Source organism: Corylus avellana, chromosome 2 (genome assembly GCF_965113065.1).
Source record: "Corylus avellana chromosome 2, dhCorAvel1.hap1.2, whole genome shotgun sequence".
NCBI classification, from domain to species: domain Eukaryota; kingdom Viridiplantae; phylum Streptophyta; class Magnoliopsida; order Fagales; family Betulaceae; genus Corylus; species Corylus avellana.
In genome coordinates, this window is record NC_142491.1 from 27,384,448 (window position 1) to 27,406,457 (window position 22,010).

At 40.6% G+C, this 22,010-nt stretch overlaps 1 protein-coding gene across 2 annotated transcripts in view; it reads right to left on the reverse strand.

Annotated features, from left to right (window-relative positions):
* Positions 1-1,227: 1,227 nt before the first annotated feature.
* ETL1 (SNF2 domain-containing protein / helicase domain-containing protein) overlaps positions 1,228-22,010 on the reverse strand; it is a 31,202-nt gene continuing 10,419 nt past the window's right edge. The window contains exons 9-12 of one of the 2 annotated variants that reach the window (XM_059593666.2): positions 6,021-6,098; positions 5,767-5,903; positions 1,625-1,843; positions 1,228-1,552 (exon numbers count right to left, since the gene is read on the reverse strand). In XM_059593666.2, coding sequence (XP_059449649.1) covers positions 1,390-1,552; positions 1,625-1,843; positions 5,767-5,903; positions 6,021-6,098 — 597 coding nt within the window. In that variant the 3' untranslated portion in view covers positions 1,228-1,389. Of the gene's footprint in view, positions 1,553-1,624; positions 1,852-5,766; positions 5,904-6,020; positions 6,099-22,010 lie in introns of those variants that run through there. The other variant, XM_059593675.2, reaches the window with a different exon arrangement.

Genomic DNA, 22,010 nt, shown 5'->3' on the forward strand with positions numbered 1-22,010 from the left:
CTTGGTCATTTATCAAAACCACAGGGATCTCCTGTGATAAAAATGACACCCTAAGGGGGAAAAAATAAAGTTGAAAAACCCTAGGGGGGTTTGGAGTATTTAACCCTAAAAATAAATCGGAAACCAGGATAAGTTTTCTTGAGTCTACAGTAACCCCATCCGCAATTTTTATTTCCTTTTTATGAAATCAGTCAACCTTCAAATTTTCATCAAGTTTGGACTTATGGATTGTTGCGGAGAACTCTGGAATTTCCAGCGGGAACTTTCTTTCAGGCTTTTTTTTGCTTCCAAAACGGGAAAACACGATTTGTTTTGCCCCTCATTCATTAACCCACGACTTTTCTTTATAAATTCACGCCCTAGAGCATAAAAGTGTCAGATATTCGTAAAAAATTAAAAATACATAAATAAATAAATAAAAAATTACCTTTCTCTTTCGAAAAGGACGCTAAAAGAGCTTTGCAAATGATTCGTTGTTTCGAAGAGAAAAGTGGATGAACAAGTGCTTATGTTTTAGGAGAATCTTTTTGGATGATTCGTTTAAGAAAAAGTGAATAAGAAATTCGTGATCTTGGTGAATGAAGGGTTTTCTTTGTTTATCTCTCTCTGTAGGTGGTCCCCAGGGGTGGAGATAACGACGTACGCTCTGTTTTCATCGGTGAAAAGAGTGTTTAACGATTCATCATCTTGGATTTCAAGACTTCTCCCTTCCATCAACCTCTCCTCTTAAAAGGATCGAAATTCTATCATTCTTTCAAATCTATAAAATCCAAATAATTCATTCTTCTCAATTTCAAAAATCAAAATATCATCCTTCCTTCTTCAAATTTAGAAAGTTCTAAGATTTAACCATTTTAAAATTCAATAATTATCATCATTCTTTTAATTTTTAAAATTCCTCTTTCCTTCTTAAAGGACAACATAACATGTAGAAGCATAAATGTTTTTTAGAAACGTTTTGTAGTTTTGATTTCAAAGTGTTCTAATTTATTATATAGAAGCGAGCATTTTTTGAATAAGTCCACATTTAAAAGTGTTTTGTATTTTGAAAAGTGTTTTATGTTTTTAATTATTTATTAATGATTTTGAGAAGTAATTTTTGTTTAAAAAACAAAAAACGTTTTCAAAACTATTACAAAAGAAACGATTTCTAGAAACCTGTGTCTAAGTGTTCCCAATTTTGGTGACTTTCCCAATTGGGATATTTTCCTACCTAAATTGAACTACTTCCTCAAACTACTTTTTGAGCTTAAAAATTCATAAATCATAAAACAAGCATTTCTAAGTTAGCCGCCACATTAACCTTCGTGCTTATTTACAACCCTGTAGTCTAAATAGGCTTGACTAAAATATAGGAAGAAATTGCGGAAGAATAACAACATTAATGCCCTAACCCAACAAAAGCGCCGATAATATCTCTCCCATAGTCTTTTCGGACGTTTCACCCTCATTATCCATCTCCAAACCAGTCTCGAGGACTGCAGCATCCAAGACAAGCTTCCGTTTTGCAATCTCATAAACATTCTCATCAACAGTACCCTTGGTCACCAGCCTGCAAAGATACAAGAACAAGTCAAGCAAATAAAAAACACATTTACCAAATATTAAAGCTTCAAGCAAGCACCTGTATATGGTAACAGGCTTTGTTTGGCCAATGCGATGACAGCGATCTTCAGCCTGGCGGTCAATCTGTGGGTTGAAATCCATGTCATGGATGACGACAGTATCAGCTCCAGTCAAGTTCAAACCCTGCCCTCCAGCTCTGGTGGAGAGCAAGCAAGCAAATATACATGCATCGTTATTGAATGTGTCCACTATTGTCTGTCGCTCTGTCACCTGTGTACTGTCATTCTAAGAGCTTCATTAATCACAACAAATAATTCAAATACTAAATCATATACCACTCAATTCACCATATCAATTACATACATTCAAATCATAATCAACCAATAATTTGATGCACTTGATACAATCCAATCACCAAAACACACTGTTAATTCAATACTACCTTGAGAGTGACCCAACGTATCATCTTCTTCATTTCAAGGGAGGTTAGCATCTAATTCAAAACAATACAGGAGCATAACCCTAGTTGATATGGCAGCCATGTGAACTAGAAGTGTCATTTAATTTAAGTATCCAGGTGGCTAGTAACTAGTCATTATATAGTCAACGTTATTTATGGAGTCTTGTTGGTAGCTGTAGCTTAGTAAGTTGTTTTTGTATTGGAAGTTGTCTAATCATTCAGTTGTGCTGGACCGTGTACTCATTAAGTTGTGTTTGTTGGAAGTTGACTATCATTTGATGCAAGTTTGAACTACTCATGCATTGTACTAACTATAAATATCAATGAGAAATGACAGAAACTCAATAGAGTGATTTTGATTCACAAAATTATTAGCAAGTGTTCTTGCTTTTGGAGTTGAGTGATTCTTCCAAACAATCAAGCATGTGGCCTGGTCGCGTTGAGTGGCATCCGTGATTAGTAGCATTGAGTGACATCCACTACCCCTGGATGAGTGGCATCCCAGGAATAGCCTTTTCTTAGGTTGAATCCTTTGGGTTTTAAACATTCTCCACAGGTCTTGACCTACATCAAATTGGAATTAGTGCAAATTTTCTCGTTGTAGTGTTTGACCAAAAGTTAAAAGGTTTATGTGATGGCTCCATGACGTCAAAGAAACACTAATAGTGTTTATGTACAATCTGAACTTGTTGCCTTAGAGGCAAGCTAATCAAGCTCTCCAACAAATGATTAATGAAATCCTTAAGTAGATTCCACCCTCTCCAAGTTGTAGTCGAGAGTGAACGCATCGATTACTACCATGGGACCACATGCATGATTACCATTAAAGGAAGTATACAAGAGAAAATACCTAACTAGAAGGAGAAGCAACAAAATATTCTTCAACGATTGCAAATTTAAGGGTACTTCCAAAACAGGCTTCATAAAAACAACCTCCATCTTTAACCACATGATATCCAGTCAATGAATGTGCCTCCATCATTCCAAGACTTTTCTTATGCTGCACTATTTGTTTTCCGAAAATGCCCGTAATGCCCCTGCTCAAAGACGCTCCAACCTTGGAGCCAATTCCTACTATACAAACGGAGAAAGTGTTGATTTGGGGGAAAGTGGTGCTCATAGATAGCTCATTGTATTTCCTCGGTGTGTTTCTTGGTTTTGGAGAATGGCTCTCTCACATGGTTGTTTAGTAGCTCTCGGGACTTGACGCAAGGGCACCATCTATCTCCTTTGCTATTAGTCATAGTGATGGAGGCGTTGGGTAGGATGATTAGAGGATTGTTATCTGGCTTCTTTGTGGGGATAGGGGTTGATATCTCTCTTCTTCTGCTTCTTGATGACACCTTGCTTTTTCGTGGGGCCAACCCAAATCATCTTCGCAATTTACAGAGCTTATTCTTATGTTTTGAAGCAATGTCGGGTTTGAAGATAAACTTAGCCAAGTCAGAATTAGTTCCGATGGGAAATGTTGATAATGTGGGTGGGCTGGCTAGGATTCTGGGTTGTCAGGTTATATCCCTGCCTTTTCTTGGTCTTCCGTTGGGGGCTTCCTATAAGGCCAAACATATATGAGATGGTATTCTTGAGAAAATAAAACGTCGGTTGACTAGTTGGAAAATGTTATATTTGTCTACAGGTGGTAAGATTCCCCTTATCAAGAGCACCCTATCTAACTTACCTCTGTACTTCATGTCCCTCTTTCCTCACACTACATGTTACAAACCATATTGAGAAGCTCCAACGTGATTTCTTATGGGATGGGTTTAGGTGAATAGTTCAAATATCACCTGGTGAGTTGAGTTGCCCCAAGGTTTGTATACCCATCTCTGAGGGAGGGTTGGAGATTAGGAACTTACTGAAGTTCAATCATGCTATCTAAGATAAATGGCTTTGGCGCCATGGGCTTGAGAGAAAGGCTTCGAGGAGAGTAATGGTGGACTCTAAATATGGAAGCTCATGGGGAGGGTGGTGTTCTAGTGAGCTTGTTGGGGCGCACAGGGTGAGTCTATGGAAGAATATTAGGAGGGCTTCAGAGAAGTTTTGTCGTCACACCAAATTTGAAGTAGACAGCTCCAAGGTTAAATTCTAGCATGATCTTTAGTGTGGGGATATAGGACTTAAGGATGCCTTTCCAGATTTATTTGGTATCGCTTGCGCAAAGGATACTTCGGGTGCGGCTCACATGAAATTTTCTAGAGCTACCATTCAGTGGAACATGACTCTTGCTAGAGTGGCTCATTACTGGAAGGTGAATGAATGCCTTAGCCTCATTCTTCAGGATTTTGTATTTAGTGAAAATGAGATGGGAAAGGGAAGACAAGTTGTGGTGGGCCGCTTCCAAAACAGGGTTGTATGGTGGCCTAGATGGGTGGGTGATCAACTTGTTGGATAGCTGGGGAGCACAGATTGGGCATGGTACAGTGTTGGAAGCATGGAGGTTGGCCCCGTTGTGTGTAATGTGATGTCTTTGGCAAAAGAGGAATGCTTCATTGAAGATGTGGAGATTTTGGAGATAGAGCTGCGGAAGATTATGTTCAATACTTTTATATTTGAATCTCTGCACATCATAGCTTGCTTATTTCTAGTTTTGCAGAGTTTTCAAATTTGTGTTCTTTTTCTTTAGATTAGGGTTTCTCTTATATACACCATGTGCACTAGGACCTTTGCACTTATTTATTGATGTTGAAATTACAATTTTTACTGTCCTTTATACTCCCATATCAAGAAGTTCTTCATATATATCAAAACGCTAGAACCCAGAATATTTTCCCCACCAAATAGCTACCAAATAAATTTTCAAAAACAGCCATAAATTCCCAATGACAACTGCTGTCCAAAATTTTACAGCAACCTGTTTGCTTCAAGAAACAGTTCTTTGCCCTTATTTTCCCTTCACTTCAAAACCCTAATTAATTCTTGGACCTTAAGCCTTTCTTCTAAAAATTCTAAACCCTAGATCCAATAATTCTCTCAACCTAAGCGCACCAAACACATGTAGAAAGATTCTCTAAATCTTTCCTAATCAGACCTGAAACTACCTGATCTATGCCAAGTACTGAGAGCCCATTCCATCCCCCATTTTACTGAAACTTATCAATGTCTTATGAAGTTCCTTCACCATTAAAAGCATAACTTTTAAATCTCTCTCATGCTTCCATTTTCTAATTCTTAAGAAACTGTAGTTGCAAGCCATCAATAACGGCATTCAAAAGTGAATCAAGGACACTTCAGAAAGTGATGCAGTGTAGTCAATATGCATTGCTAAGGGAGGGAGAGAGAGAGAGTTAACAGCTGCTCTTTCAGATACTTCAAGAAATGCCTGAACAAGATAAAACAAACTCATAAACCAAGGTTCCTTCAGGTGCTGTAGCAGCCTGCTCATGAAAACTTTCAGGGAAAAAAGGCCAGATTAAGAAATATAAATGTACTTGATCAAGGGCAGTTTATATCTTTCTGGAAAGTCAAGAATGGATATTTTACAAGTAATATGCCCTACGATAATCCAAAACAATAATACTATTTAGTCTATAAAGTGCAAGGAATTGATAATGACAGTCGTACCGCCTTTTACAACAAGGGATATTTGCCATAAAAGCCATCACCAAATGATGCAATTTAGACATCATTAAGTTTTCAAAAAAAAAAAAAGAAGACATCATTAAGTTTATTAAATGTAGATATGCCACATGCTAGACCATAATCAGAGGAGAAACTGTAAATGTCAAATTAGTGAGCAGTACCTTCCATCAAGTCGTCTATATGTAACCCCAATCACATCCAAAGTCCATTCCAAGATATCAAGCATTGACGTCCACTGGCTAAAAATCAGAACACGATGCCCACCTTGCTTTAGTGAAGGAAGAAGTTCAGCCAATGCCTATATCATTAAGAGAACTCTATGAATTGTAAGCAGAAATTAACATATACTAGTACCTTTTAAATATGACCAAACAGACTTATTCTAAAAGAAATTGTAATATTACTTTGATCATACCCGACATTTTGCTGAAAGCATAACATGTTTGTCTGGTAGGATTCCTTTTGAGCCGGTGACACCATAGCAAAGTAAAAGCTGTAAAGAGATAGATGGAAAATATATTGACATCAAAAAGGAATATACAGCTCCACAAATAAATGACGCAAATAAAATTCGTTAAAAAAAAAAAAAATCAAAATTATGTTCCTCATTATAAAGGTTCCAAGCATAAACCAGTGGTTAGATCTAAAGTCATCATGCACCTAAGAGAAGTTTATGACAATGAACTACAAAAGACACACTGCAACAAAGATAAAATCACAACTGTTCTAATATAAGTATAATCACTCAATAGTTGATGGGAGCTAACATGATATGAGCACAAGAACATTAAACAAAAACGAAGGCCGATCACTTCAGGAAAATACACTTGACATTTTAATTTAAGCTACATAATCTGAAAAGAGAAAAACGACAAAAAAAAAAAAAAAAAAAAAAAAAAAAAAAAACCAGAACAGTCATAGCAAGCCATGGGGATTGAACAATGCAACCGAACTACGAAGTCTGGCAGAAGCCTTTAACCACTATTGGCACTCAGGCCTAGGAGCAGCCTCTAATGATGACTGATTTAGTGGGTCGGGCTTGGCAATCAGTCTGTTGGGAGGCAGTTATTACTTTAAAAGTGTGGCATAATGGACTATCTCAATTTAATTCAGAGCAAATCTACCAAATTTCAAATTTATCTCATTACAATTAAAACTTAAGAATCCGGCAAAATTCAAAGAATCAAATTCAATTATGTCGTAATCGAGTTACACACAAAGAGACAGTCGCTGCAAGAAATAAGCGTATACATATAACATTATCTACAACAAATTCATCTATCTAATAGACAATGCAGTAGCCTAGGAATACATCTTGTTCATTCATTCTTTTTTCCTTTTTTCCGACATATTTTATTTGATTTATATAAAAGTTGAATCTTAAAAAATAAGACATGCATAGCATCAAAATGACTTAGGTAGTGTAAACATGTGTTTGTTATGATAAGAGAGAACTAGAAGAATTATAAAGAAATAATAATGCCCAATTTTGAAGTTAATTCTCTATTCCTTTGAAGTGGCTTTTCCAAATTTGTTAATGTGCTTTCTCATTTAGGCTTTATGGATTCTGGTTATATGCCTTGACCTTGTTGCTTACGTGTAACTCGATGCTCCTAGCCTTGTTGCTTTTTATTTTTATTTTATAACGAGGAACCCGTCCAAGGTAGGGCCACTTCGTGTACTTACTTATGTTGGGTAAACTTCGGACCCATATAAAGCACCCCCTTCACACGAATCAGGTAATATTCTGGCTTCACTAGTAGACTTACTCCAAAAATTATTTGCAACCCAGCCTTGTTGTTTTTTATTATTATACATTCCTCTTAAATTTAAACTATCAGTAACAATTTATACTTGTTCATTTGAAATAGCACAATTATTAATAATAAAAAAAGGGTGAAAATAAAGTGATCATCGTCAAATATCATTTAATTTATGTCAGAAGTGACAAGATTTCTAATTAGAATTGTGTTTTGCTTCATTAGAAAAGGTAAAGGTAATATATGCAATTAAAAAAAAAAAGTAAGAACTCTCAGTTTTAGAAAGTCGACATCCACCCCCTGGAACTTTCACTTTGGGACAGAGGGAATAGTAAGTTATTTCTGTTAAGCTACCTGAAACTCTTCCTTTTTTGATAAATAATTCAATCTTATTAAAAGCACAAAGGGGTGCAACCCAAAAACACAGAGCATACAAGAGAAACACCCACTAGGGCGAAGATAAGGAACATAAATGCAGAAATTCTGCAAAGTTAGTGAAGCTAAACTATTGATAGCAAGCATCCACCCATAAAGAGTCTTGAACAATACATCTTTTAACTTCACTATCATTCTGTCACAATCTTCAAAAGTGCAAGAATTGCACTCTCCAAATACATCACACAATGGGGAGCCATCCTCGAAGCTTCCAAATTACGGTGACTACCAAACTAGCCATTCCAACTAGCCAGTATCCACCACCCTATTGGGCATTATTACCCACTCTACCCCAAAGAGGCGGAAAATTAAAATGCACAATTCTATTGTGGCATCCCACATAACCTGGGTGTGAAAAAGAGGATGTGCTTAAAACGAGTAATATTTTACAATGCCAAGAGAGCTTTCTTCACGCTCTAATCTCCACACCAAACGTGATGTCAAACCGAATCTTAAGCCCATCTCCCACCTCATATCTTACAAATCCAAAAAAATCTCCCCATCCCCTGCTAATGTTTTTCCACACCCCCACTTCAAAGGACCTGTACACCGCATTGGAGCACCACCATCCCCACATGCTCTCATATTTAGCTTCCACCACCAATCTCCACAAGCTTCCATCCCTCTCTGTGCCATAATGCCAAAGTCATTTCCCAAAGAGAGCTCCATTAAACAAAATCATGTTCCTACAAATCTTGGACCAATTGACTAGATGGAACTCATCACCTACCTGCCCCACAAAAAACCTCGCTCAATTTTCTCAATGTGATTAACAACAGCAACTAGGATGGAGCAAAAGGACAAAAAGGTCTAGCCAAAATCTGGAGGAGGCGAAGTATGCAGTGAGTGGTCGTAAAGGCCTCATCGTAATCCGAGAGAGGCGAGAAGGGAAAAGATGCAGATTGCAAAGATTTGGCATTAGGAGGTGGCAAAAGATCGTTCCTCTGTTGGCACAAGGAATCACGCCTTGCTTTCGCATCCAACATCCAATGGCTCTCTGTCAATTGATGTGGGAGGTTTTTCCTCGTCTTCTATGGGCAAAGAGTTGGCATTAGGAGGTGGCAGAAGATCGTTTTAGGACATGGTGTGTAGGATGAGGCAACTGGAGGGGCTACCTTCAGAGTCGGTGAAGGTAGAGCGAGTACCTAATCCCTTTGTACCTCTTGGTCATCCAAGGAGAACCCTGCAAGGACCTCTGTCACTATTCTTCTAGGTCATAAGATTGTTGCTCGAGGTTCAACTAGTTCACGTTTTCATGCAGTAGCTGGTGACAAGAAGGTAAGGAGTGATGTGGTGGTTAACTGCAAGAAGCTTTGAAATTGGAGATCTTAGTTGAAGAAAATAAAAGAGGTGGACCAGGCTCTAGTGTCTTATTGAGGACCTATATGTTTTTCAGTAGGAGGTTTCAAAGAGCCATCTCAAGTTAATAAGTCAAATCTCGAAGGAAAAAGCCCAAGTCGCAGTTATGAAGAAAAATAAACAACCCCTCCATGTCTCGAAACGTGAGCTTCATTTGAAGCCCATTTGTAAGTAGGCTATAAAGAAACGGGTAGAGGAGGCGTTCGTTTCGGGTGAAGCCCTGATTGTGGTGAGTCTTGAGAGTATCTCCACCACTAAGCCTTGTGGTTCTCGGTGGACTCGTCGGACATCCTCGTTCCTAACTTGGTAGCAGGCTGAGCTTTATAGACTCCCAGGGTCAGAAGACGAAGTGTTGGTGCCAGTCGGCACCCTTCAGTCCAGATTGGTTCCTTCAATATCACAGTCAAAGAACATTGTTCTTCCTTCCCCCCCAATGAGGTGAGTGAGTTGGTCACCCTTATTCCTGGGCAAACCATTGTGAATTTTGGTGGCATTGACTGTAGGCTTGTAGGTGCACCTCAGCGGGTCAAACCAGCAACTAAAGCTCTCTCTTCCTCCAACCCATCAAGGACACAACTTCAAGAGAGCTTTTTTATGGAACTCCACATTATTAAACATCTGCTCATTCTAGATTTTTCAATCAGTTTTCAAAGCCTTAAGTTTCCAAGCCAAAATGGAGCTAGAAGAGCTTTGAAAGTGATAAGACAACCACCATTGCTTCATCCTATCCACAAAGCCTTCAGCTTTTTAACCACATTCTCAAACTTAAAAGATCTTTTGCCCCCCTAAGTACCACCACAATCAAGGAGAATGGGGAAATAATCTTAGCACAATCTAAGCAACCTTTTCTGAAATAAATTGAGATACTTAGCTTCCCTCTCCATAGAAACATGAAACGTATCAATTCTTGACCAAGAGACCCCCTATAAGGGAAAAATCCTTGTGGGAAAAATTCTCCCATAAAAGCCTTCTCAAAAATATTAGACCATGTAAAAGACCCCTATGAGGGAAAAAACCTTGTCACCCTGCTCAAAAATAAAATCAGAAAACTCCATCATAACAAGACAAGAACGAGCTTCACCCAATCTTTCACTAGAAAAAGGGGCGACATTGAAATCGCCCTCAATGCACCATGACATATTCTACCAACTAATCAAGCCAACCAAATCCTCCCATAAAAGCCTTCTATCACTTTTAGAATTAAGCCCATAAACCCCTACAACAGCCTAAAAAAAAACCATCTTCTACATTTCTAAAGTAGCATGCAATAGAAAACTCCCCCACACTATTCAATCTTCTTCACAAACCTCCTATCTCACATAAGCAAGATTCGACCAGAGGCCGCTCCAGAACCTCAGCAACACCAATCCACATGTTGACATCCCCACAAGCTTTGGACAGCACTAAAGAAAATGAGCTCCAATTGAGAAAAATCTTGGTTATTAGTGAATTGGAAAAAGCTACTTCATTGGAGGAGTTAACTTTGGAGACAAACGTCAAGGGCTCTATGGCTAGAAAAGGGTGATAAATGCACGAAATGTTTTCATCTGGGGCGCAAACTCGAATAGGAGAAACAACTCCATTGAATAGTTGTCAAGAAATGGCTCAATTTTTTCTAATAAACCTGTTATCAGGGAACTTATTTTGTCAGTAAATGGCTCAATTTCTTCTGATCAACGAGTTATCAAGGAACAAATTGTGCAGTTCTATGAGAATCTAATTTCAAAATAGTTTAGCTGGCGGCCCAAGTTGGATGGCTTGCTTTCGACTGTACATATGCGAAGGAGGCCTCTTAAATAGAGTATATGTTTGAGGAGAGTCAGGTCCTTGAGTTGATGGTTTTTCAATGGATTTCTTCGAAGCTTGCTATTGCATGATCAAGACAGACATTATGGGGGTGTTCCATGACTTTCACACTAGTAGTAAGTTTGGAAAAGGCCTTAATACCACGTTCATCGCTCTCAATTCGAAAAAATCTAGGGCTCTTGATCTTAAGGACTTTCAGCTTATTAGTCTTGTGAGTGGAGTTTATAAGATTATTGCTAAAGTCCTTACTAATAGATTGAGAAGGATCGTGGAGACCACCACCTCAAGAAACCCATCACTGAATATCATGGCAAATACTAGCCAGCAAGCAGAACAGCGATAAAAACAAACTATAGTGCTAAGACGAAACACGCTCACCCACGCCGATGGGGGAAAGAGAGAGGGAAACGCAGGGAGAACCATCGCTCACAAAAACAATACCGATCACTAACTATTGCTCTCAAACCCATTTAACACGACCATTGAATTCAATAACACAACCATTGAATTCAATATTTCACATTGTCCTAAATGTGCATAGAACAAACAATAACAACGGTTGTCTTCCTTCTATTGCCAATGCTTGAAACTCAACCATAAACTCATGCATGAGTAGAAGAAAGAATACCTAAAACTCATATGTTGCTTCAAATATTGCCACCACCAATTCATCAGAAAACAAGGGACTAAACATTGTTGGGCAACAAGATATTTGATCTGATTTAAACTCAACTTCCTTTCAACCCAGATCGATTAAAATTATCCATTACTGTAGTCCTCAGTATACAGCTTTGACCTCCTTTGTTGCCAGCAAATTAGTAATAACCAATAATAAAACAACGATTCTAAGTTTGAACCTTTACTCTACTCTACCCTCATTAAAATTTAAAACGTTCCACATGTAGGATCCCACTTATTAATGGAAAGTTTTGACTCACACGTAAAGAGGAATGTTAAAATAATAGTTAAATGATTAAATTAATCATTTCCCATCAGCTTAAATTTTTTGGATAACTGGAACAAGCTACATTAGAAAATACTTCTCCCCAAGAAGAAAGAGTAAAAAAAATATATTGTGATCTAGCAAAGAACAGGGTCCTAACTATTGCACCAAGTGGAAAAAGCACAATAATGGGGCAAACACACTGATTATAGCATACAACAAAAGAGGAAAATTCCAAATCCAAAGGTACAGAGTTCAACGAAGGCCGCATCACACAAGTACCCAACAGGAACATAAAGGTCCACGAGCACATCTAAACAAAGTTGAACATAGTACAGCTCCTAATCCCCTCATGCATAGAAGATAATGTTTACTTCCCCTGTATGAACAATAAAAACATAATCCCATCTTTTACAAACTTGTTCTCTCCCCACAAAATATATATATTTTTTGATAAGTAATTAGAATATTATTGAAAAAGCGCAGAGGGGCGCCACTCTAATGCAAAAGATATATACAGTAGAAACCTCTACGGAATATACAAACAACACATATTCAAGAACTCATCCAAGGTCGGGACCACACTACGATGATGAACCAACACCCACAAGTGTAGCATAGAGATCATATTCTTCCTCATCCCATCCACCGAACACTCCTTATCCTCAAACGTTCGAGTAGTCCTCTCCAGCCAAACACACCACGTGATACATAAAGGGACCATCCTCCAAATGACTTTAGAGATATCCCTACCCCCCACCTGATTCCAGCAAGACAACAAATCAATGAACCGTTGCGGCATGACCCACTCAATACCGAACAAAGTAAAAACATAGTTCCATAACCGAGTAGCCACTTCACAATGAATCAACAAATGATCTACAGACTCCCCATTCTTCTTACACATACAACATCATTCCACTACCACAATTCTCCGCTTTCGCAAATTGTCATGTGTCAAAATTTTACCGAGAGCCGTTGTCCACCCAAAAAATGCCACTCTCGAAGGCACTTTAGAGCGCCAAATACTCTTCCATGGGAACTCCCTACAATCTGGAATGGACAAGGCCTTATAGAACGATTTCACCTCAAACATACCCTTTTTAGATAAGGACCATTGAATACGGTCCGCATTACTATAAGAAACCTTACAAGAGTACAGCAATTCAAAGAAAGATGAGACCCCATCCATTTCCCAATCTTGGGCAGAGCGCACAAAAAGGACATTCCACTCAACCCTCCCATTCCTCCAACTAAAATTATCCTCCATGCGTCCTTGTACCTAGCAATACCAAACAAGAAAGGGAAAGCATGCTTCAATGGTTGATCATCACACCAAATATCATGCCAAAAACGAACTTTCGACCCCATTCCCACCTCAAACCGCACACCTTTTGCAAAAGTATCCCAACCTCTTCTTATATGCTTCCACAAACCCACACCATAAGAACCCGACACCTCCTTCGAACACCACCCTCCATCCTGATTTTCATACTTGGCTTTTATTATTTTGTACCAAAGCGCCTCACTCCCTGTCGCATATCTCCATAACCATTTCCCCAAGAGAGCCTGATTAAATTTACGTATATTCCGAATGCCAAGACCGCCGGCCCGTAGGGGACAGCATACTTGGTTCCAATTCACAAGATGCAATTTTTGTTCATCTCCCATTCCTCCCCACAGGAAATCTCTTTGAAGTTTCTCAATCCTTTTGACCACACTCATAGGAACAAGAAACAACGATAAAAAATAAGTTGGGAGATTAGACAACGTACTCTTTATAAGAGTTAAGTGACCTCCCTTTGATAAATACACTTTCTTCCATCCTGCCATACGACGCTCCATCTGTTCAAGTACACCATTCCACATAGATGTATCCATGTGCTTCGCCCCTAGTGGCAAACCCAAATACTTCATAGGCATGGCAGCAACATTACACCCAAGAATATTAGCCAAAACCCCAATGTTGTCCACCTCCCCTATAGCAACAAGTTCTGATTTACCAAGATTAACTCTCAGCCCCGAAAATGCCTCAAAGCACAAGAGAATAAGGCGTACATACTGGATTTACTCAGGAGATGCTTCACAGAAAATCAAAGTATCATCAGCAAATAAAGAATGAGAAACTACAAAATCTGAAAAGGCCCTTTCCCCCACCGAGAAACCTGACAATAAACCTTGCTCTATTGTCGCATTCACCATCCTGCTCAATGCCTCCATAACCAATACAAATAGTAACAGCGACATCGGATCCCCTTGCCGAATCCCCCGTGAGCTCTTAAAGAAACCCTTTGGCGTTCCATTTACCAAAATGGAGAATCTAACCGTCGAAATACATCACTCTATCCATCCCCTCCATCTTTCTCCAAACCCACATCTTTTTAGTAAGTACAACAAAAAGTCCCACTTAACATGGTCATAAGCCTTTTCCAAGTCCAATTTACAAATAACACCAGGCACCCCTGACCTCATCCGACCATCCAAGCATTCATTAGCTATGAGCACAGAATCTAAAATTTGTCACCCCCCAATAAAAGCATTTTGAGAGTTAGAGATGATTTTTCCCAAAACAGTTTTCATTCTATTGGCCAAGACCTTTGATAAAATTTTATACACCCCTCCCACCTCACCTCTATCGCAACGGCCTTCTTTGGAACCAAGGACACAAACGTTACATTCATACTCTTCACCAACTGACGTCTTCGATGGAATTCAGAAAAAACCGCCATAACATCATGTTTCACCACAGCCCAACAAGATTGGAAGAATGCCATGGTGAAACCATCCGGTCCCGGTGCCTTGTCACCCTCCAACCCTTTTACCACCTCCCAAGCCTCCTGCTCCTCAAAGTCTCTTTCTAACCAATTTTTCTCCTCCTCAACAATGGACTAAAAAAATTGATTATCCATTTTAGGTCGCCAAGAACTTCGCTCAGAATATAAGTTTTGATAGAACTACACAATATGTTCTTTTACCTCTATAGGATTATAGGACACATCCCCATTGATACTTAGAGCTTCCACACGATTATACATTCGATGGGAATTAGCCACCTTATGAAAAAACCGAGTGTTACTATCCCCCTCCTTTAGCCACAACTCTCTCGACTTTTGCCGCCAATGTATTTCCTCATACAGTAAAGTATTCTCCAATTCCTTCGACATATCAGCCAATTGAATCTTTTCTTCCTCCCCTAAACCTCTAGTTTCAGCCATAACATCCAGCTCCTGGATCCCTTCCAACAACTCCTTTTTTTTCCTCCCAATGTCACCAAAAACCTCCTTGTTCCATTTTTTCAAATCCAGTTTAAGGGATTCCAGCTTATTAACCAAAACAAAACTAGGTAAGCCTTCAAACATATACGAATCCCACCAAGATTTAACCTTGTCAACAAAACCTTCAAACTTTAACCACATATTCTCAAATTTAAAATACTTACGACCTCCACTAGATTCCCCACAATCCAGCAATAAAGGAAAGTGATCTAAAAGTAGACATTGAAGCCTTCTTTGTGACACCGCCGGATAGTGATCCTCCCAATCTGGTGAGAATAAGAATCAATCAATTCTTGACCAAGTTTCATTTTCTTGATTATTGGACCATGTATACAGGCCCCCCCGCCAATGGAATATCCACCAAACCTTGTTTGGATATAAAATCCGAAAATTCCATCATGCTTGTAGAAAAGTTCAAAGCACTAGACCTCTCACTAGGAAATCGAACTATATTAAAATCCCCCCCAATACACCATGGTACCTCCCACACATTCATCAAACCAGCCAACTCCTCCCAAAGGATCCTTCTCTCCACGTCATCATTCGGTCCATACACCCCCCCCAAATGCCCATTCAAAATGGTCCTCCACATTCTGAAAAGAACAGGCCATTGTGTAACGCCCAATACACTCCTTTTTTCAACCATCCTCCTATCCCACATCAACAACATGCCCCCCGACGCCCCATCATACGCCTTATACATCCAGCCCACATGTTGGCCTCCCCATCTACTACGTACCACCTCCCGGGAAATAACCTCCATCTTTGTTTCGATCAAACACACAATTTCTGCTTTCCATTCTTTTAAAAGACCCCGAATCCTCAATCTTTTCTTGAGGGCATTCAACCCTCTCACATTCTACACAATTATTTTTGGCTTCATAGACCAACATGTCAACCCCTCCCTCTTCCTTTACCCTGCTGGATTTCCGACCGGCCTTTTCATAATTGACATAACAGTCTAATTTCTTCAACTCCCTAGGTACTCTGGAAACAGGGATACTAGAGGACGTACCCACCACTTCAATAACTGGTTGTTTTTGAGAATCTTCAATATCATTGAGTAAAGTCTCCATTTTATCATTTTCCCCCTCACAAGTCGGTCCAACTTTGGGATAAAAATCTATACACCTATCAATAACCCAGCTATTGGTATCCTTTTCTGGTATTGTCTCCTCCAAACCACCTTCCCCATCATCAAAACTACCCATAACCAAATTCCCCTCGTTTTCAACCATACCTAGACCTAACCCATCATCAGAAGGCGATCCTGCCCCCTCACAGAAAGCTATCGGCGAGGTCTGCACCATCCTAGCGGGCTGTCGCACGTCACCAGCATCCCCCACAGCTTCGTCAGGTTCAATTGGACTACAAACCTTCTCCAGCGACCTGCTCCGAAGCCTCTCCATGTGCCCCTCCCCCCCAGGTCTTGATCCAACGCCGGCGGACAACTCCAGCGAATCTGCTCGTCGCTACTTCGACATTGTTGCTCCACTTGTGTCCACAGTCAAACATCGCCGGTCCAGTCAGAGCTCCTTCTCCGGTCTGTGCGGCATTTTGTCTCTGTTCCAACCCCTTTTTCGCCAACCCCGCCTATATCTGTCACCCTAGTCACCTCTGATCCTCCTACCATAAGTACTGTTTTCATCGGAGCTTGGCTGTCGTCCATTCCCACTGCTTGTGCGGCTTTGTCTGGCCCCATTACCCTTGATGCACCTAACAGAGTTGCTAAAGGACTGCTCCAGCAAGTCACCGTTGACTTCTCCGGCTCCGGCTGGACGAGTCGTACCTGCTGCTTCACCCGCCAGCTTACCCCTTTCCTGGGCTTCCTTCTATAATAAGTTGCTTTGTAGAATTTGATGGGCTGATTATAAGCAGGCCCACTGTCACTAGATCCCTCCTGTTTTTTATCATTCTTCTTTTCTGGGCCCATTAGGCTTGTAACCCCACCCTTCCCACTAATAATATTCTCACGCGAGCTTCCTTCATCCACGTAATCTAGTCCATATTTCTGCACATATCATTCCATCTTGACTTTGAAAGATTCCAGAAGATCTCTCATTATTTTCATATTAACTACCCCTTCATCCACAAGCTCCACCAGCCCACGCCCACTCCCTATATATATATATATATATATATATATATATATATATATAGGAGTTTAGTAGGAAGTGCCTATTTCATAATTTATATCTATTTATTATCAATTTAGTTAGATTTTAATTTGGTTGTATCCAATGCAAATAACCTTTGTTTAAATTTGTTGTTGAAAACCATAGGTTAAGGGTGCAAGATTAGGAGCTTTTTGGTTGCTTTCTGTTTTTCCGTCAGATGGGTGTCATGATGGGTCGTGACAGCATCTTAAGGAGTGCTCACTATTTTCTTGTCAGAAGGCGAGCCATGACGAGCTCATGATGGCACCTGGATATGTGCTCACTGTTTTCTCGTTAGATGGCAAGTCATAACGAGCTTGTGACATCACCTTGAGATGTACTCACTGTTTTCTCATCAGATACCTCATCAGGACAGGTACATGACGTGACTGAAGAACGTGCTTCCTAGTTTCTCATCAGATGAATCGTCAAGACGGGACACATAACGTGACTAAAGAATGAGCTCCCAGTTCTCCCATCAGATGGCTTGTCAGGAAGGACTCGTGACGAGGCTGAGATGATTTTACTCTTCATGCCATAACGAGACTCTTTACCCGTTAAGCCTTAAACATTTTCAAATCTCAGATCTGTATATTTTGTTCATCACGTCTTAACAGGACATGAGTCCTATTAAGACGTGACAAGTAAAAATTCTTCCTTATAAAGTCTTTTTCCTGTTACTGTTGAAAGCAAACTTTTTGGGTATTTTTCTCGATAGTCTCAAAGGTTGTCCTCCAAGTAGTGAGTTCTCGTAAGTTGGTTTCCAAGAGAGGACGTGGTGAAAGCTTCGGGCTATTCTTCCTTTTAATGTGTTGATCGTTGTTTCACAATCTACAACTGTGCTTGTTCTACAACCGTGAAGAAGTCTACTAATGGGGTCGGTAAGGAAATGCGCTCCATGAAGATGGTCAGCTAGGAAACAAGTGAGCTTGTTGTTCTTATAGAGTCTAGAGATTCACAAGGGTTTGTGAGTATTTTCTATTTGTTTGTAATTTGAATCTTCGAATAGTGATTTCTCGGGTTTGGGTGTCCGGAGTGGTTTTTCCCTTTGATTGGTTCAAAGGGTTTTCCACTTTGTCAACAAGTTTTGGTGTTGTGGTTGCGATGTTTTAATTTCCACTATACATGATTATTGTGTTTGCATTATCTTTCGTTTTAATTGGTGGTTGGGGGTAGAATACGATCCCCGTGTTTTATCAAGTTTTATTTTCTTTTTATTTTTTAATGAAGCCTAAAACATTATCCTATAATGTGAGAGGGTTGAATGAGGGTGAGGAACTTACTTAGAGAGTGGAACGTTGATATTGTTTGTTTCCAAGAAACCAAGCTTTAAGTCATGTCTCGTAATGTTATGCGTAGTTTGTATGGTTGCCATCATACGGATTGGTGTTGTCTAGACTCCATAAGGCCTCAAGTGGCTTTCTGATTATGTGGGATATGAGGGTGGTGAAGAAGATAGACGACTATGTGGGGGGATTCTCTTTGGTTACCTTTAGAAATGTTGAAGATCATTTCACGTGGACTTTTACGGGTTTCAATGGCCCTAATTCCGATTGGGATAGAGAGATCCTTTCGAATGAGTTGGCTAGTTTACTCAGTTGGTGAACTTCGCTTGATGCATTGGGGGTAATTTCAATGTTACCAGATTTTCCCCCTATCAATCTAGTGGGTAGCATTTACAAGATTATTGCCAAGACTCTAGTGAACAGGCTTTAAATGGTGTTGAAGAAGATTATTTCTAAGTCACAAAATGCATTCATCCGAGGTAGGCAAATTCTAGATCCTATTCTTATTGCCTATGCCTTGAGAGCAAACTAAGAGGGAAAAAAGTCTTCCGAAAGTGATTAAGGTAACGATGTTTCGGTGGCGTCCCACATCTCCTGGGTATGGAGATGGGGATGTACTTAAATGTATACTTACACCCTTAATGACAACAACGCGTTTTAAAGCCGTGATGGCCATGATCCCATCAGAACTCCGCAGTTAAGCATACTTCCGCAAGAGTAGTACAAAGATGGGTAACCTCCTGAGAAGTTTGGTTTGGGAAAGCCAAAAGCGAACAATATTGTGTGTCATTACGGTGGGGTATTACAAATGGTTTCAAAGCCATTACCCAGCCTGAGATGGGGGAAGCGTGCACAAGCCCATGAAGGTCGCTAGCCGACACTCACTAAAACGCCAAGAATGGGCTAATCCCATGAGGGTCGCCAGTGGGGACGCTGGGTCCTAAGAGAGGGTGATTGTGGCGTCCCATATCGCCTGGGTATGGAGATTGGAATATACTTCATGTATACTTACACCCTTAATAACAACAACACGTTTTAAAGCCGTGATGCTAATGATCCCATCAAAACTCCGTAGTTAAGCATGCTTCTGTGATAGTAGTACCAAAATGGGTGACCTCCTAGGAAGTTTGGCTTGGGGGAGCCAAAAGCAGACAATATTGTGTATCATTAGAGTGGGGTATTACAGTTTCTCTACACACTTTCAGCTCGTTCAAAGCCATGCAGCCGAGATTTTCACATCAATCATTCTCTCAACAATATTCTCATTGTATTCAACTACTCTTGTTGGATGCCTTGTTGGGCTAGAACCATCTTTGACTGTATCAATTCTACCCAGATGTATAACTGTGGCATTGGCCCTCAACATTGTGTCTTTGTTTGAAGGTAAGAGGTGGCTCCCCCGCCCATCTAGTGGCAGGCAGTAGTAGTTTGGTAAGAAGAATGGGGAATCTAGGGTCTTTTTACGTAGAAAAGAAGTCTTTTGAATTCAGGTCAGAAGTGAGAGGGGGTGTTCGCTTGGCGGAAAAAAGTAAGGGTGTTTCTCAGTCGGTGATCATGGCATGGCCGACAGTATTCTGGTTCTTAATGTCTTGGGATTACCTGTCTCACAACAATAAGACCAAGGTGAATTGGAGGACCTTCCGGTTCGGTAACACCATGCATGTGTTACAAAGGCGAAGGAATAACTATGGGAATTTCATGGAGCTCTCAGAATATGGTGGGAGTGGAAGAAAAAGCTTCGTTATCATACCGGAGGGAGATGAAGGAATGGGCAGGAAGGAATGTCGAATGCAATTATTACGGCTGACACAGCATCATGAAAAACAACGCTCAGAAGGAACGCATGCGAGTAAGGCTCCGGAGGCAAAGATGGGGAACATAGTAACAGAATCGCAAGGAGTCAATGGAAAGGTGTCTTACGCGGAAGCAGTGACGAGTAAGGGATGGAGGCTGAGCAAAGGATTCCAACTCTGGCCATCTCGCAAAATTTACAGGGTGGCACTCAACTCGCCGGCGACCATGGTGCTGCAACGGTCAAGGAGAAGCCCATTCAGGAAAGTGCTGAAGACAAGTTGACCATATATCATGCTGGAATTAATGAGAAAAGATTTTCGCAGCTCATAACAGAAGGGAATATTATGGCAATTTGAAATGTGTTGGTAGCATTTAAGGAGGAAATAAACAGCTGTCTGGAGAAGATTGAAGTGTGCGTGGTATATTCTTGGGCAGGCCAGGAAATGGACCTTAGAGATAGAGCATCAGCAGGCAAAGCCTTGGGCACATGTCGCGCAGCCCAAGTATCATCAGCAGCCAAAACCAATTGTCAAGAAAACATATTTTCGAAGGAAAATACTGAAGTCCAAGCCACGTTGGCATGTGAAAAATACAGCAGCTCCGGCCAGCAGAAAGGAGCTGTTGCCAATGCCGGAGAGTCGCCGGAGCAGCTGCCAGAGAGGCGCCGGAGAAGGTCGCCAGAGCAGCTGCCGGAGAGTCGCTGGAGCTGAATCTTGGCTCGACAGCAACAGATCAAGCCGCACAAGCCAATTGCACTACGAAACAGAATTGTGATGGTCTCCAGCAGCCCGAAGCATCAGTAGAAGACAACGCAATGGTGCCGAAGAGTGGCCGGAGTTGGGTGCTGGAGTCGAAGTCCACAACGGCAATGATGGCAGATCCCATACTCTTTCCAGAGAAGTCAAACAAGGCCAACCAGGCCTTTGGGCAGACTCGGGAGCACATAGCGGACAACCCATGGCTTGTGGCGGCAGTCATAGATAGCCCAGAAGTGGAATAAATGCCAGAATTGGACAGAACAGTGTCAGAGTTGGACGTTGAGCAGCTTGAGCAAGATATCAATAGGAAGGCTGCACAGGGGAACGAATTGACTAAGGCACTGATGACAATAGTGGCGGAGGGCTGCTACAAATTGCAAATAGATGTGAGGGCAAGGGGGAGAAGATGACAAAAGTAGCTCTGAATTCCCTAAGACGTTGGTGGACCCCAATGAATAGCAAGCCAATTGTTTTAAAATGGCCAATAATTTTTGTCGAAGGGGAAAACTCTATTCATGAAGACAAGCAGCTCACTGGCAAGGAATTGATACAGTTCTGGGATGATGAAGTGGTGGATTGTGAACCCTTGGCAGTACAAAGGGGGGACATGTTGGAGGGTGAGTTGACTAAGGAAGAGACTTGTGAATAGGTTGTGGAAAGAGTGAAAGGTTTTTGCCATGTTGTTGGGTTGTCACTTGAAGGGCATGAGGAAGAGATAATGGCATTGTTCAGAGCAATTGAAGATGATCGAAAGAACAAAACAAGTTCTCCGGTGGCAGACATAGTGGTGGCACCTCTATCAACAAAGTCCAAAGGTAAACAAGAGCTACAAC